The sequence below is a fragment of the Crotalus tigris genome, unplaced genomic scaffold (assembly GCF_016545835.1).
Source record: "Crotalus tigris isolate CLP2741 ecotype Arizona unplaced genomic scaffold, ASM1654583v1 scf7180000018818.712119, whole genome shotgun sequence".
Classification (NCBI taxonomy): domain Eukaryota; kingdom Metazoa; phylum Chordata; class Lepidosauria; order Squamata; family Viperidae; genus Crotalus; species Crotalus tigris.
Genome location: NW_024097211.1, coordinates 314474 through 327612, shown reverse-complemented (window position 1 = coordinate 327612; position 13139 = coordinate 314474). Strand labels below are relative to the sequence as shown.

The 13139-nt window shown below is 35.6% G+C and overlaps 1 protein-coding gene across 22 annotated transcripts in view; it reads right to left on the bottom strand.

The window, feature by feature from the left end:
• Positions 1-7255: 7255 nt before the first annotated feature.
• SYNE1 (spectrin repeat containing nuclear envelope protein 1) overlaps positions 7256-13139 on the bottom strand; it is a 306096-nt gene continuing 300212 nt past the window's right edge. For 12 of the 22 annotated variants that reach the window (XM_039356302.1, XM_039356310.1, XM_039356316.1 and 9 more), the window contains one exon: positions 7256-8131. In XM_039356302.1, coding sequence (XP_039212236.1) covers positions 7885-8131 — 247 coding nt within the window. In that variant the 3' untranslated portion in view covers positions 7256-7884. The remainder of the gene's footprint in view (positions 8132-13139) is intronic. The other 10 variants (XM_039356309.1, XM_039356313.1, XM_039356307.1 and 7 more) reach the window with 2 other exon arrangements.

Sequence of the window (13139 nt, the reverse complement as noted above, 5' to 3'; positions counted from 1 at the left end):
AAATTAACTGCTCCCAGCATCTCTCTCCATCATCCCTATTAGCTGGAGCTGCTGCAGAGACTTCTCATTCGGCAATCTGAGGAAGGCCACCTCTTCCATTTCCCCAAATCAACAGCTCATCCCATCTGGAATCTATCATTTCTGAATATTGATGTTAACAGGACAAACATAGTGGTGTTAACATCTTGGTTCTTCAAATAAAATACATTAAAATAACACAGAGCACTTTGAGTTTTCCTTTAAGTTGTTTCTTCCTACTCTGATGAAGAGCCATTTCATAAAATTCTGATTTTTATCTGGAGTTTGCAATGTGCAGCAAAGCTTGGCTTCTTCCAATGTTGCGTTTATTTATCTCTTTGAAGCAACTTTATATTTGGCAATATAAATAGATGGCTTTCATTACGTTGTCATCTACTTTTTAGCATTGTATATAAATCACTTAGCTGTGATTAAGATCAAGAATCCTTTCTTCAAGCAACATATTAATACTACTGTTGAGTCATCATCTCTGATACTTCCAAACTCCACATCAGCTTTGGAACTACCAGTATATAACTTGGGACCCATTCTCCTCCTCTTCCTTCTTCTTCTTCTTCTTCTTCTTCTTCTTCTTCTTCTTCTTCTTCTTCTTCTTCTTCTTCTTCTTCTTCTTCTTCTTCTTCTTCTTCTTCTTCTTCTTCTTCTTCTTCTTCTTCTTCTTCTTCTTCTTCTTCTTCTTCTTCTTCTTCTTCTTCTTCTTCTTCTTCTTCTTCTTCTGCCTCCTTCTTCTCCTCCTCCTCCTCCTCCTCCTCCTCCTCTCTCCTCCTCCTCCTCCTCCTCCTTCTTCTTCTCCTCCTCCTCCTCCTTCTCCTTCTCCTCCTCCTCCTCCTTCTCCTCTTCCTCTCCACCCACCCACCCACTCTCCCTCCTCCTCCTCCTCCTCCTCCTCCTTTTTCCTCTTTCCTCTTTTTGGCAGTTTTCTGGGTGGCTGGATGCAAAGGCTTGTTCTGTTTGTAGCAGATTAATATTTTCTCTTTGCCTTTTCATTTTTTAAATAGTAGGGACTGCACTTCTAAGCCAGTGGGGTAGGGAGACTAGTTTCGGGTCTGGTTGTAGCTCCCACTGGGTAGGGTTTCCCATAAGTTGGAAGCTTGTGAAAAATGTTCCACACTCATTTATGTTTTTGTAGTTGGGACAAAAGGCAATGTAAAACAGAGTGAGTTAAGGGCCCCATTTTCTGGCTATATTAACATCTATGGCGATAGTTTTACTTAGTAATCCTATATATTTATTTTGTATTGTTTTAATTGTTTTAACTTTTTATGATGTACATCACCCAGAGTTGAGATGAGTGGTTATAGAAATTAAATCAAATAATTAAAAATGGAGACATTCAGAAACTGGAGGGGATAAAAATGCAATCAACAAATAAATAGATTAAAATAATTGCCATGCAGGACTCTACCGAATGCCTTGGGACAGATGCTGTATGTCCATATTCTGTCTGTTGAATCAGACCATGTTGTTACATCTGAGCATGGCTAAGAATGTTAAAAAAAACTTCTTAGCAAATAACAGAAGCCTCCTTCTTAAGCTAGCCTTCTATTGCATGCTTTGGTTGTTTACGGCAGAAATAAGTGATTTGTAACTTCTAAACTTCTAACTTCTGAACCCACAACAACATATATTATTATTAGTTCCATTTTATGTGTGATTAAAAAACAAATCTAGTCATGTTGGTCATTAGAAAAAAACAGCCGCATATATAACCATATATAGTAGGAGAAATCTTTGAAGGATGAGCATGTCACAGAAGAACATGCAATATTTCAGAATTAGGAAGGGGCTGCAGACAAACTCAGATGGTAGGATTGCTTTAAAAACATGTTCAATTTGGGGAGAGGAAAAGGATTTTGATTCTCATTTCTGATGGTATACAAGAGTAATAATGGCCAGACTGCAGATGGTCATTATTGACTATATGACCTCATGAATGATTCTCCAGGTCTTCTAGTTTTACAGGTTCAAGAAATAATTACTTTTAATGTAAAGACTTTTAACGTAAAGATTCGACACTGGGAAAAGGAAGGCCAAGGGGAAGAATCCAACTTAAGGGTGGTGTCTGCAGGACCCTTAGCTTGTGATGTGACTGCTTGCCTAACAAAGAGCGATATAATCCCTGCCCTGCGCAGCAGGGGGATGTCATAAAAGTCAAGACGGCAGCCACCACCAAGTGATGAAAGCCAACCCCCTTTTTATATGTATTATAATTCACTTGTACAGATATATGTATACAAATATTGTAGATATTTTTTTATATACATGATAACGGTCACCATCTTCCCTTTTTAAATTTTTTCCTCCATTGGACTAGGAGCCAGTTTGGTGTAGTGATTAAAGAAATCAGGCTAGAAACTGGGAGTCTGTGACTTCTAATTCCACTTTAGGCACAAAACCAGCTGGATGAGTTTGGGCCAGTTATTTTCAGTCTTAAGAAAGAAACCAGGACAAACCAATTGTGAATTCTTACCAAGAAAAGTGCAGGGATTAGTCCAGGCAGTTGCCAGGAGCCAAAAACAAAAAACAAAAAAAACCTGAATCAAAGGCACAATAACTCCATGGACTACCCTACTGAGCACCATGTATTCTGTTCCTTAGAGCAGCTTTCTGCAGCCTGTTGTTGGCTGGATCTGATGCGAGTTCTAGTTGACATTTATGATGATCTGTATCTTCTTTGCCTTTTTTACTGATTCACTGAGAGTTTTTACAAGAATAGTACCAAACAGCTCACTGGGATCAGATGAATTAAATGTATCACTTTTTTATGAGTAGAATTATTTATTTGGCAAAGCCAAGAAAAAAAGTCAATTGGTTCTATAATTATTTGCTTTTGAAGTAAACAAATAAAAGAAAGGTCACTCAAGGTTTTCCTTTCTTGCCTTTGCCTTTCAACAGATTTACTGTTAGATCTTGGAGAGGCATGACTCATTCAGGGCGTTGCTTCTGTGCATCTGTGGAGATTTAGATAACATGAAGTGGTCTTTAAAAGCAGCCATGCCAAGACTCTGCAGTCTTGAACAGCCTTACCAAACAAGCTTTTGACAAAATGCACTTTTCTTAAATGTATATTCCCTTGACATATTGTCTAATCTGAAATGTTCTCCTTTGTTATAAAATAATTGAGCAATAGTTAGAACAGAGGAATTTAAATTTAAAATCATGTTAAGTATTTGAATTATTAATGAAGAGATTGTTAACATCATTCATGTGTGTTGAAGGATAACAGAAGCCATCCGTTAGTGCATAGGTGTCAAACTCACGTCATGTGACGTGTCACAACATATCGCGATGTTTTTTGCATTGCTGGAGCTGGGGTGGGCGCGGTCTCTGTATGATACAACTGGCCCACGGGCCAGCATTTTGACACTCCTGCTTTAGTGTATTGTAACATATGACTCAAGAGCAAAAGAACTATATTTGTGATTTATCCAAGGATGTTGGATCCTTATAATTTTTTTCCCAATTAAAATTCTATGTGGGTTGGTCCATGTTGTCTAATAACTATAAATTCAAAAAGCCCTGGACGTGAACTAATTGAGCATTTCATTTGTTTCTAATCCTGAAGAATTTATTAATCCTGGACTTTAATCTCCTTGAGCCATATGTCAAGCATATGTTTGATTCAGATTTCTTGTCTCTGAAGCAGAAGCTCCATTTGATCCAGTGGAGAGGTCTAGTGAAAGGATGAAGGGAAAGACATTTTTACAATTTTGTATTAATCAGAAAGTATTTTCCAATTTGTTGCAAGCAACTGTAGGTAACTCTATGCCCACAAAAGACTATATTGTCCTCTCACTGCCCATAAGGAGTGATGAGTCTGGAATCCCTTTATATGATTGTTTTGCATTGAAACTGCATTTATTCAGACACACTGATATTTTCCCCTTTACTCTCACTTCTTTGTTTCTGTTTGCTTACTTGATGATTGATTCATATATTTTCCATATTATCTCATGAGTTCAAAAAGTCATATTCCCAAGTCCAGGCTCTGCCCATTAAGCCATCATTTCTAGAGTGAAAAAGGTTGATAAGGCTAAATGTGGTATTCTCTTAGGCAGGAAGGAAGAATTGTAAACACTCCCACACTTATACTTGGAAGTGATAATTAGAAACTGTTTGGTGTGACAAGAGGGGAGGGATGGTGGATTGCAAGCTTGTCTTACTCATTTTCTTTCTTTTGCGCACAAACACAGTGTTATTCATGGCTAAACTCCCCTAATTTTACACAAAGATTTCCATTCCTTGAACTGGATACCCAATAATTACAGAGACATGCTCAGACAGTTTTCTTGTTTAAGCTATGGCTTAGAGCGCTTTTTAAATAGTAAATAGTCCTGAAAATCCCAAATGGTTCCTCAAACCAAATATTGACCAGATTTTGCCTTAACTTCTGCCATGATTTTCTTATAACCCTAACTGCATTTTTTTTTCTTTTGCTGATTATTTTGTCTGGCACCTATTCCCCGTTGCCCATCTTCTATACATATTATTGTTAAGTGTAGGTCAGAAAGTCTTCATATTCAGTTTCCCATGATCTGGAATCATGATACTGGAGTAATCCAGCTCACGTATCTACAGAAAAGTTCCCCACTCTAGATAATTGTGCCGCATTCACAAACCACTGTCTTTTCATAAAGACCAGACTATTTTAAAGGAAGAAACGGTGCTCGCTGCTCTTTATTTGCTGAATTCTATATGGCTTTGCTCACAGATCACTGGAAATATATTTGTATGAAATGTCTATCCATCTTAATATTTATAATTTTGTGCCATTCTGGTATTAAGAAGATTTCTAACTTGTCAAAGAATTCCAGGCTTTACTACAGGACAATTATCAACTCATTTTTTATTACAGAAATGGTGACACCAGTTTTACTCTTTGTTCATCTATATAAATATAATTTAATTCAAATCAGGAGGTTACTGCAATTTTATCCACTTGCTTTTTTTCTCCAATTTCTGTCTCCTAGTCCAGTGAATAGCTATTTATCTTTTCAAAGTGTATTAAAAAATGAAAGGTAGAATGTATTAAATTTTTGCAATGCCAATTTTTAAAAGAAAATTAAAACAGAAACTTTTGCAAAAAAAAAAGTTTCTCCACTTTTTAAAGGAAGTTCTAACTATAGCACCCATATTACCGTGTCTACCTGAAGTGTGAGAAATTCAATTGCTATGTTTTACTCCAATACCATGGTTTTTCAAATGGAGAAACGGGAGAACGTAGACTAATATAGCGATAATCAGAGATTCAGATATGTTTATGTCTGTCATGACTCTTCTGCAAAGGTAAGTAATCTGATTTATCCATCACGAGAGGTAATGATTGTGTGTGTGTGCATGCCAAAAAAACCCCATATAACCGACTTCATAAAAGTTGCCAAAACAACCAACTTTTAATATAATAAAATTTTGAGATGCAAAACCAATTAGATTCTAGTTCAGAGATCCTTGAAGGAAATGTAATTGTGTGTATGAATTTTAAGATAAACTAGGTGGAACAGATGGTGGCATTTATGCTCAGATCACCCACATGGGATGTAACTTCTCATTACCTAAAGAGCTAATTGATGATATGCTTTCTGACAGAGCCAGAAACATCTATTGGTATATCACAAATCCAGGGTTTTTATGTCTTTGTATGATTTACTGGATAGGAACACTTCTTTCAACCCAGGCATGGGCTGATATACGTCACATGATGATTCAGAAGAGGCTGGGTCACATCCCCTGTAGTCAGAGCTGGGTTTTCTGTTTCCTCCCCTCTGGATGTCCAGAAGCTCTCCAGAGGTTTCTTTGCTTGTTAAGGTATCTTGTGCCTATGGTAAGGCTTACAGTAAAGCTTTTATCTTTTTCTTTTTTTAATAATTGTAAAGTTTTAAAAATACAAAGATAAAAAACTAACATAAACTAAGACAAATATAAAAAGTAAAAAAGAAATTCAAAAACGCAGAGAGAAAAATGTGAACAGAAATTTAAAAAAAAAACAAGAAAAAGAAGGAAAGAAATGACTTCTCCCTTCCTGTCGACAAGTATAATTTCTCACTCTCTCTAACATTTCAACCAAGATCTCTTCTTCCCATATTTCATCTCTTATCTATAGACAAAATATAAAACTTCATTATTCAATCTTGATAAGCAAAAGCCCCATTAAGAGTTACCAGAAGTAAAAGCACATAAATTTTAACCTTACTCAAATAAATCAGTTTCATAATCCTTTCCTTTTTTAAAAAACACAGTAACTTATTTTCTCTAAAAATAAAACAAGTTTCTTCTTCCCATATCTTATCTATAACGAAATCTTGAAAGCCTTATGATTCAAGCTTAGTCAAGAAAAGCCTATTAAGAGCTACCAGAAACAGCAACATATTAAAAATCTTAATCTTTAATGCCTTTAAATAGCATCCCATTTTAATTTTATAATTTTCTCTGTCTCTTCTCAAAAACTCCTTCACAAGTTTAACACATACCAGAAATAACATCTGCATTTGAATAAAAACAAAAAAACCCACCTCTTTTTCCCATTGTATCTATAAACCACTTTTCAAAGCATCCTCAGTCAGCACTGTACTTGAAGCACAGACCGAAATTTTCTACTTCAAAAACATTATGCAAAGACCTCCCTCCCTAAAGAAGGCTGTAATGCTGGGAAAGGTGAAAAGAAGAAGAGGACAAAGAGAAGCAAGGTGGATGGGATCAGTTACATTGGTGATGGGTATGCCAGTAGAATCCCTGAAAGATCTGGTTAATGAAGTGATATGTGGAAATGACCTTGGGAGACAGGTAGAAGAGCCACAGGCAACGGTCAGACAAGTGCCAGCTGAGCTCACAGAAGCAATGCAAGCATTGTCTGGCAAATGTCTCAGAATGGACATTTGGACTATTTTCTTGGACTGAAGGGATAAGAAGGGGAGAGATGTACTTTCAGTCTTGCAAGATTCCGTTACTATAATCTTACAATAAAGTTAGAGCTGGTACTTTTGTCTGTGCTTCTTATCTGGATTATTTTGCAAAGTTGATAGCTAGGGACAGATCATCATGGAGAAAAATCTATCTGATTGCTAAGAATCGATACCAGCTTGGTGGCACATAATCAATAAAACCCATAGACACATACATATACACATACACACTGCTCCAAAGTATTATTTTTTAAAAAGAAGGAAGACAAAGGAATTCCTGGTTTCTCTATCAAGAAATAAGTATACTAGTCTTAGCAAACTGTACATACATAAATATTTTTAATACTTAATATCCATGGTTGTTCATAAAGTTTTCATGATTTCATTTCTTACATATTTCTTTTAAATTATAAAATGTGCCATTTACAATTTGTGCATTCAAAGCAAAGATTAGAACATCATGCCTCACTCAAAACCCCACCAAAAATGGGGAAAATAATACGCTGCCTTGCAAGCTTTTAAAATTGTATGTTACAATGGTTTCTAAAATCACTCCAGGTTGTTTCTTACAAGTATATAGGTTTATGTGTAAGTTTAGTTTAAAATGCCAGTAGTTAAATAAAGATTGTATAATAACTCTATATGAGCAGTACATACTGGTCCTTCTTCAAACTGAAGTCCCCTGCTAGGTATAGTATAGAGTGATGATGAAAATTATAAAAGTAGCTGAAAAAAGCCTGGATGCTGTTTGGGGAGAAAAACTTTATATTACTTAGTCGAAGTCCATGGAGGAGATGCAAGTCTTTAATGGCCCAATTCATGTATTCCATGGCTCATATTGATACTGATAGACATTTAATTTACTTATGTAGGCAGGGAGCTCGTGGAAATCCTATTGAACTCTGGGTACTGCATTTGAAATATTATTGAGCTGCTGGCAATCTTTTCATAAAGGCGGCGGGCCATTGGTGTATCTAAGCATGGGATGGAAGGAGCGTGCAAAGTTATTTGAGAGGGTGCAGCTATAGTCCTCCTCGCTCGCTGGAACCAAGCAGGCGAGGGCCACCAGAAGCAGCAAGAGAAGCTGGAGAGGGAGAGCAGCTCTCAGCACCCTGAGGAAGAAGCAATGCTGTGGTTGCGACCGATGCCCCGGGTTTTCAGAACGGGAGGAACCGGAGCCACCTCTTGTGGGCCTGAAGAGAGAATCCAAAACAGAAATAAGCCAGTGTAACCCCGGAAAATGACATCTGGATTAGTGTGCTCCCAAAATAATATTTGCTATAAAATTATACGTGGCATCCACAATCAGTGATCCCAAATTTTCTGTATGTGAGGCTCAGAAGTCTGATGCACCTTTATTAAAAATTATCTTGTATCTCATATTTCCAATTCTACCAAATACAACAATCATCTGTCAAGCTAATTTAAGATACGCTTTGTCATATCAATGCCTAATAGTACAAATGATCTGGTTTTGGTATATATAATTTTAAGAGTTAGATTGAAGGATCCATGCATTAACAGTAGTTCTTTAGGAGGCTGGCCAGATTTTTTTTTTTAAAATATTCTTGCAAAAGTACAATATATCAAGATACAATTATTATCATCCAGTTAGTACATGTTGTATATTATAGCCTCTTTTTGCACTGAATCAGCATCAAGTCATTAATGTTTCATTCTCCTTTATTATAGTATAATTTATAACTCTAGAAAAAAATTATTCAGCAAAACCTAACAAAATGGCTCCCGGCTTGCCATGACAAGCATTTATTTCTAATTCAGAAGATACAACCACCCTTATATCTAGTGATTCATCAAAATGACTGTAGCATTGTTAATATTAAAGGGTGTGTTTATGTTCATTTTATTACTAGGGGGCAATTTGGGGCATCTCTCTAACCTTCCAAATATCAGGAAAACCATGAACCAAATTGCTGGTTTTATTTGACAAATGGAGACATTAATATCCAAAATAAAAAAGTGATTAACTGTTTAAGATGATAGGGCTAGCAAAGTGGCATCATTTGGTATTTTACGGCTTTGGATTATGAAAGTATTGAAAAGATATAGCACATTCAGCAACATCAGAGTATTCTGTATTAAAGTTTAATTAAACCCAGCCTTACAGTGCCACTTAAGGAAATCAATTGGCTAAAATACGGTCAAAGGGAACAGGTAGTGCTACTTAATTTCCACCTGAGACTTTACACAGACTCTTTTCTTGATAAACAGTTTTATTTCCATGGCTTTTACTTATTCCTCAGCAATGCCTATATGGGTACTACTGCCCTTTCCATTTGCACTTAGTGCGGTAAAGAGTGAAAGTTCTGATTACACAATCCTTTTGAAAAAAGGAAGATATAGATTGTATTTAGATCCTAGAGTTAGGCACATACAGGTATCCTCAACTTTCAACAGTTTGTTTAGTGACCGTTCAAAGTTATAATGAAAAAAGGGACTTATGACCATTGCAGCATCCCCATAGTCATGTGATTTACACTCGGATGCTTGACAAGTGTTTCATATTTATGACTGTGGCAATGTCCCAGCGTCATGTGATCCCCTTTTGCCGTCTTCTGATAAGCAAAGTCAATGGGGAAGTCAGATTCACTTAACAATTTTGTTACTAACTTAACAACTGCAGTGATTCACTTAACAAACGTGGCAAGAAAAGTCACAAAATGAGGCAAAAGTTACGTAACAAATTTTTCACCCAGCAACATAAAGTTTGGGCTCAATTGTGGTCATAAATTGAGGACTACCTCTATATGCTACAGGCATCGCGTGGAAATTAATGAAGAATAGCAATTGGTTCTCCTCCATTGCAATGATTTTGCATTGCTGGAATACCTGATGTATGATTCCTATGCTTAATTTTCTAAAAAATTCAGAACTGAAATCCTGGATTCAAATCTGTCTTCACCTGTGAGTCTTAGGTCAGAGAACCTGATTGTAGTCCTACAAATTAAGTCACCATAAGACTCTAGTTTCAGACTTTCATCAAACAGTAGTGTTCAAATTTCTTAAAAGTAAACCATTGGAGACTTGTACTTTTCACTGATCATTGCTTTCATTTAATCATTTGTTTCTAAATTGACTTGGACTATCGGAGATGTTTTAAAGATATCTTCATCTATTAATCCTTGGAAGTAGAATTCCAGGGTTTTCTTCTGAATACTATAGAAATATTTGTTCTCTTTAAAGAACTTTTGTTTTCTGTACCAATAGAATAGCAACACTTCTTCCTATTCACTTCTAGCAGCAGCCAGGTTTAGTCTCTGCCTTAGAACTGAATGAAGAGCTGGCACCTGAGGAAGTAATGTTCACCAGGTAATGGAGCAACTGGAGGAGGGACATACAATGCAGAATAAATAGAAGATCCATCATGATTGAATAAGAACCTCAAGAAGTACTCAATAAGAATGTACTCAAGGTAACTGGAAACATGGGACACCTTCTGCATCAACCAGCAGTTTATGAAAATGAACACCAAAATCCACTGAATCTATTCATATGGTTATTTACATTCTTCTTTGGATTTTCGTAATGCATTTTTTCATTTTTATTTTAAGGCTTTTTGTTTCTATTTTGCAATCTGATATCGTGCTATTTATTTTTAAACACAGTGATAATTTGTGTCCACCTTTGTTTTCATTATCCTCATCTTTCCCGTTCAGTTCAATGTCATCTGATGTTGAATATAGCCATTCCCCAGCTGTTTTTGATTTCTGCACATACATCTCTTCAGTTATCTATTATGCAATTCTTTTGTGAATCATCAAGCCCCATGTTTGACATCTGCTTTTTCTCTCAATGCTCTTTATTTATGGCCAAATGATATTTATTTTCCCTAAAAAAATAAAGGAAAAAAGTGGCAAGCCTTAACTTGCCAATGTGTAAAAACATTTCAGTTTTAATTGTTGAATTCATTTTTTCTTTCTTTTCTTTTTCATTTTAGATTTGTAACTGCTTATACTGGGTTGTAAGTTGATCTCAGATGGCTTATCTGTGTGGTTAAAACTATTTAGTAGATTTAATTAGAAATGACTATGATTTCAGTGGGATTTAATTGAGTTAATCTGGATTCAACTAGTAGTGTTATTATTTCTTCGCATTGATTGCACAATCATAACAATATTCTGAAGAAATTTAATTAATGAGACCTGAACAAGTCCACTGAATTGAATTTTAAACATTTAAAAGAAATTAAAAATTTAAATCTGAGATAATTTCCATGTATTAAGAAGAAAAAACTAAAATAACAAAAACATACAATGTCCTAGGCTGGGATTTTTAATATTATAACAAAGACATCCAGTTGTATTTTATACTTATTAAAAAGATCAGTTTTAATTCATAGTAAACTTCTCAATGAAATAAAAAATGTACATTTATATATCAAATTCTAGTTACTGAATTCTAAAAAGTGGGTAATGTCAGATTAAATAAATGAAAGTTTTAGGACTAAATACAGGCTTTCAGGATGAAAACCTTTTACTTTTTTTTTTTTTAAATAAACATTTTCCCAAATCCCTGATTAGGAGGCAAAAATCTAGTAACAAAAATCTGACTGTGTTCAAGTTAACTTGTTTTTTGTCTGTACTGTCTCATCGAATCCCACCAAGTTCTCATTAAATCTTAAGGTTATGCAGAAAACAGTTTAAAAAATCATGGGCTCAACAATACCATTTTATTTGACTCTGAGTTGAAGCCAGAAAAAGCTTTCAGTGGCCAGAAGACTCTTGTTCCATTATATTTTTTGTACTTCTTTAATGGAGAAGAGCATATGATCTTCCCTGATTGCTCCTCTCTGCTAGACAACAGTAGCAAATGGGCTATTTCAGTAAACAGAAGAAGCAGTCACCAGCAAAATTTACTTTAGTAAAGCAGTTCTGGTAGGAACTTGGGGATACGCTAGTGAAATAAAAGCTCTAGAATCTAGATATTATACATGGAGTAATAAAGTTCTTTGACATATGGGAGATCTAAGCTTTATGTGAACTCTTTTGCTTTCTTAAATGCTGCTGAATTAATTAACTGCAATGCTTGCCAAGGAATGCTCCCCTCCTATTTGTCTACATTTTTAATAAGCAACTTCATCTATAATAGTTATGGTAATTATATATATGTAGCTGAATCATTTGAAGTAGATTAATACACATTTTGTAATTGTGAACTCAAAACTGGAAGTTATGGACAATGCCAGACTAATGGACATTATCATATAGGCTATGTCTACTGTAAGACAAAAATTGATTTCTGATTGCAATTTATTCTGACCATATCACCGCTGCCTTTTTAAAATTCATTTTTTTTAGAAACTGGGTCTCATTAGATATAAGAAGTGAGATGAAGGAACTTGGTACTTGATGAACAGTTTCTAAGACTTCAGATTGGATCACTGGCGCCAAGTTCTAAACAGGCAATTTAAGGCAGCTCATAATGTAAACATCCTGGAGAAAAGGACACAATTACGGTACTTTAATCTGTGACATTTAATCACATGAAATATCTACACAGAATTAAATCCGGGCTAAATTCCAATAATATAAAGTAGTAGTTGAAAAGCCAAATAGGATAGCATGAAACTGTTATATACTGGTGATAGCTTTAGTCTGATCTGAGAATCCAAAAGATTCTGTTTGTAACGGGCAAATGAGATGCATTTATATTTATTCATCTAAATCGCTGTCCGGCTAACCTAAAGTTGTGTGGGTTAAATGACTTAGTTTTTAGTTCTTAAGTCTACTCTACTAAAGATTGCTGATCCAGTGCAAGATCAAACATAAGGTATTTAGATCAGAGGCATGTCAAAATATTAAAGGACACAATGACAGCCTGGCTCCTTTATCAGTTAAAACTGCATTACACATCAACCACAACCTGTCTGGCTTATATGCTTGATTAACTTTTCTATTCAGTAGAAACTCATTTGTATTCCATGCTTGTCTGGATGACAAATTGGGTTTTGTGTTGCACCGATGTTGTACTGCTAACAGATGTGTTAGTAAACACTGATGGAGAAACAGATCTGAGAGTGCTACATGGAAATCACAGCCAGAATGTGGGCAAGTTCCAAAGAGCTGCCAAATGCTCCAGAAATGCACCAGCTAGCTCATTATAATTCCAAAAGCAGCAGAAAAATGCTACATATTTGTCAAGAGAGAAGGAAGAAAACTGTCCACAGATACAGCACTTGCC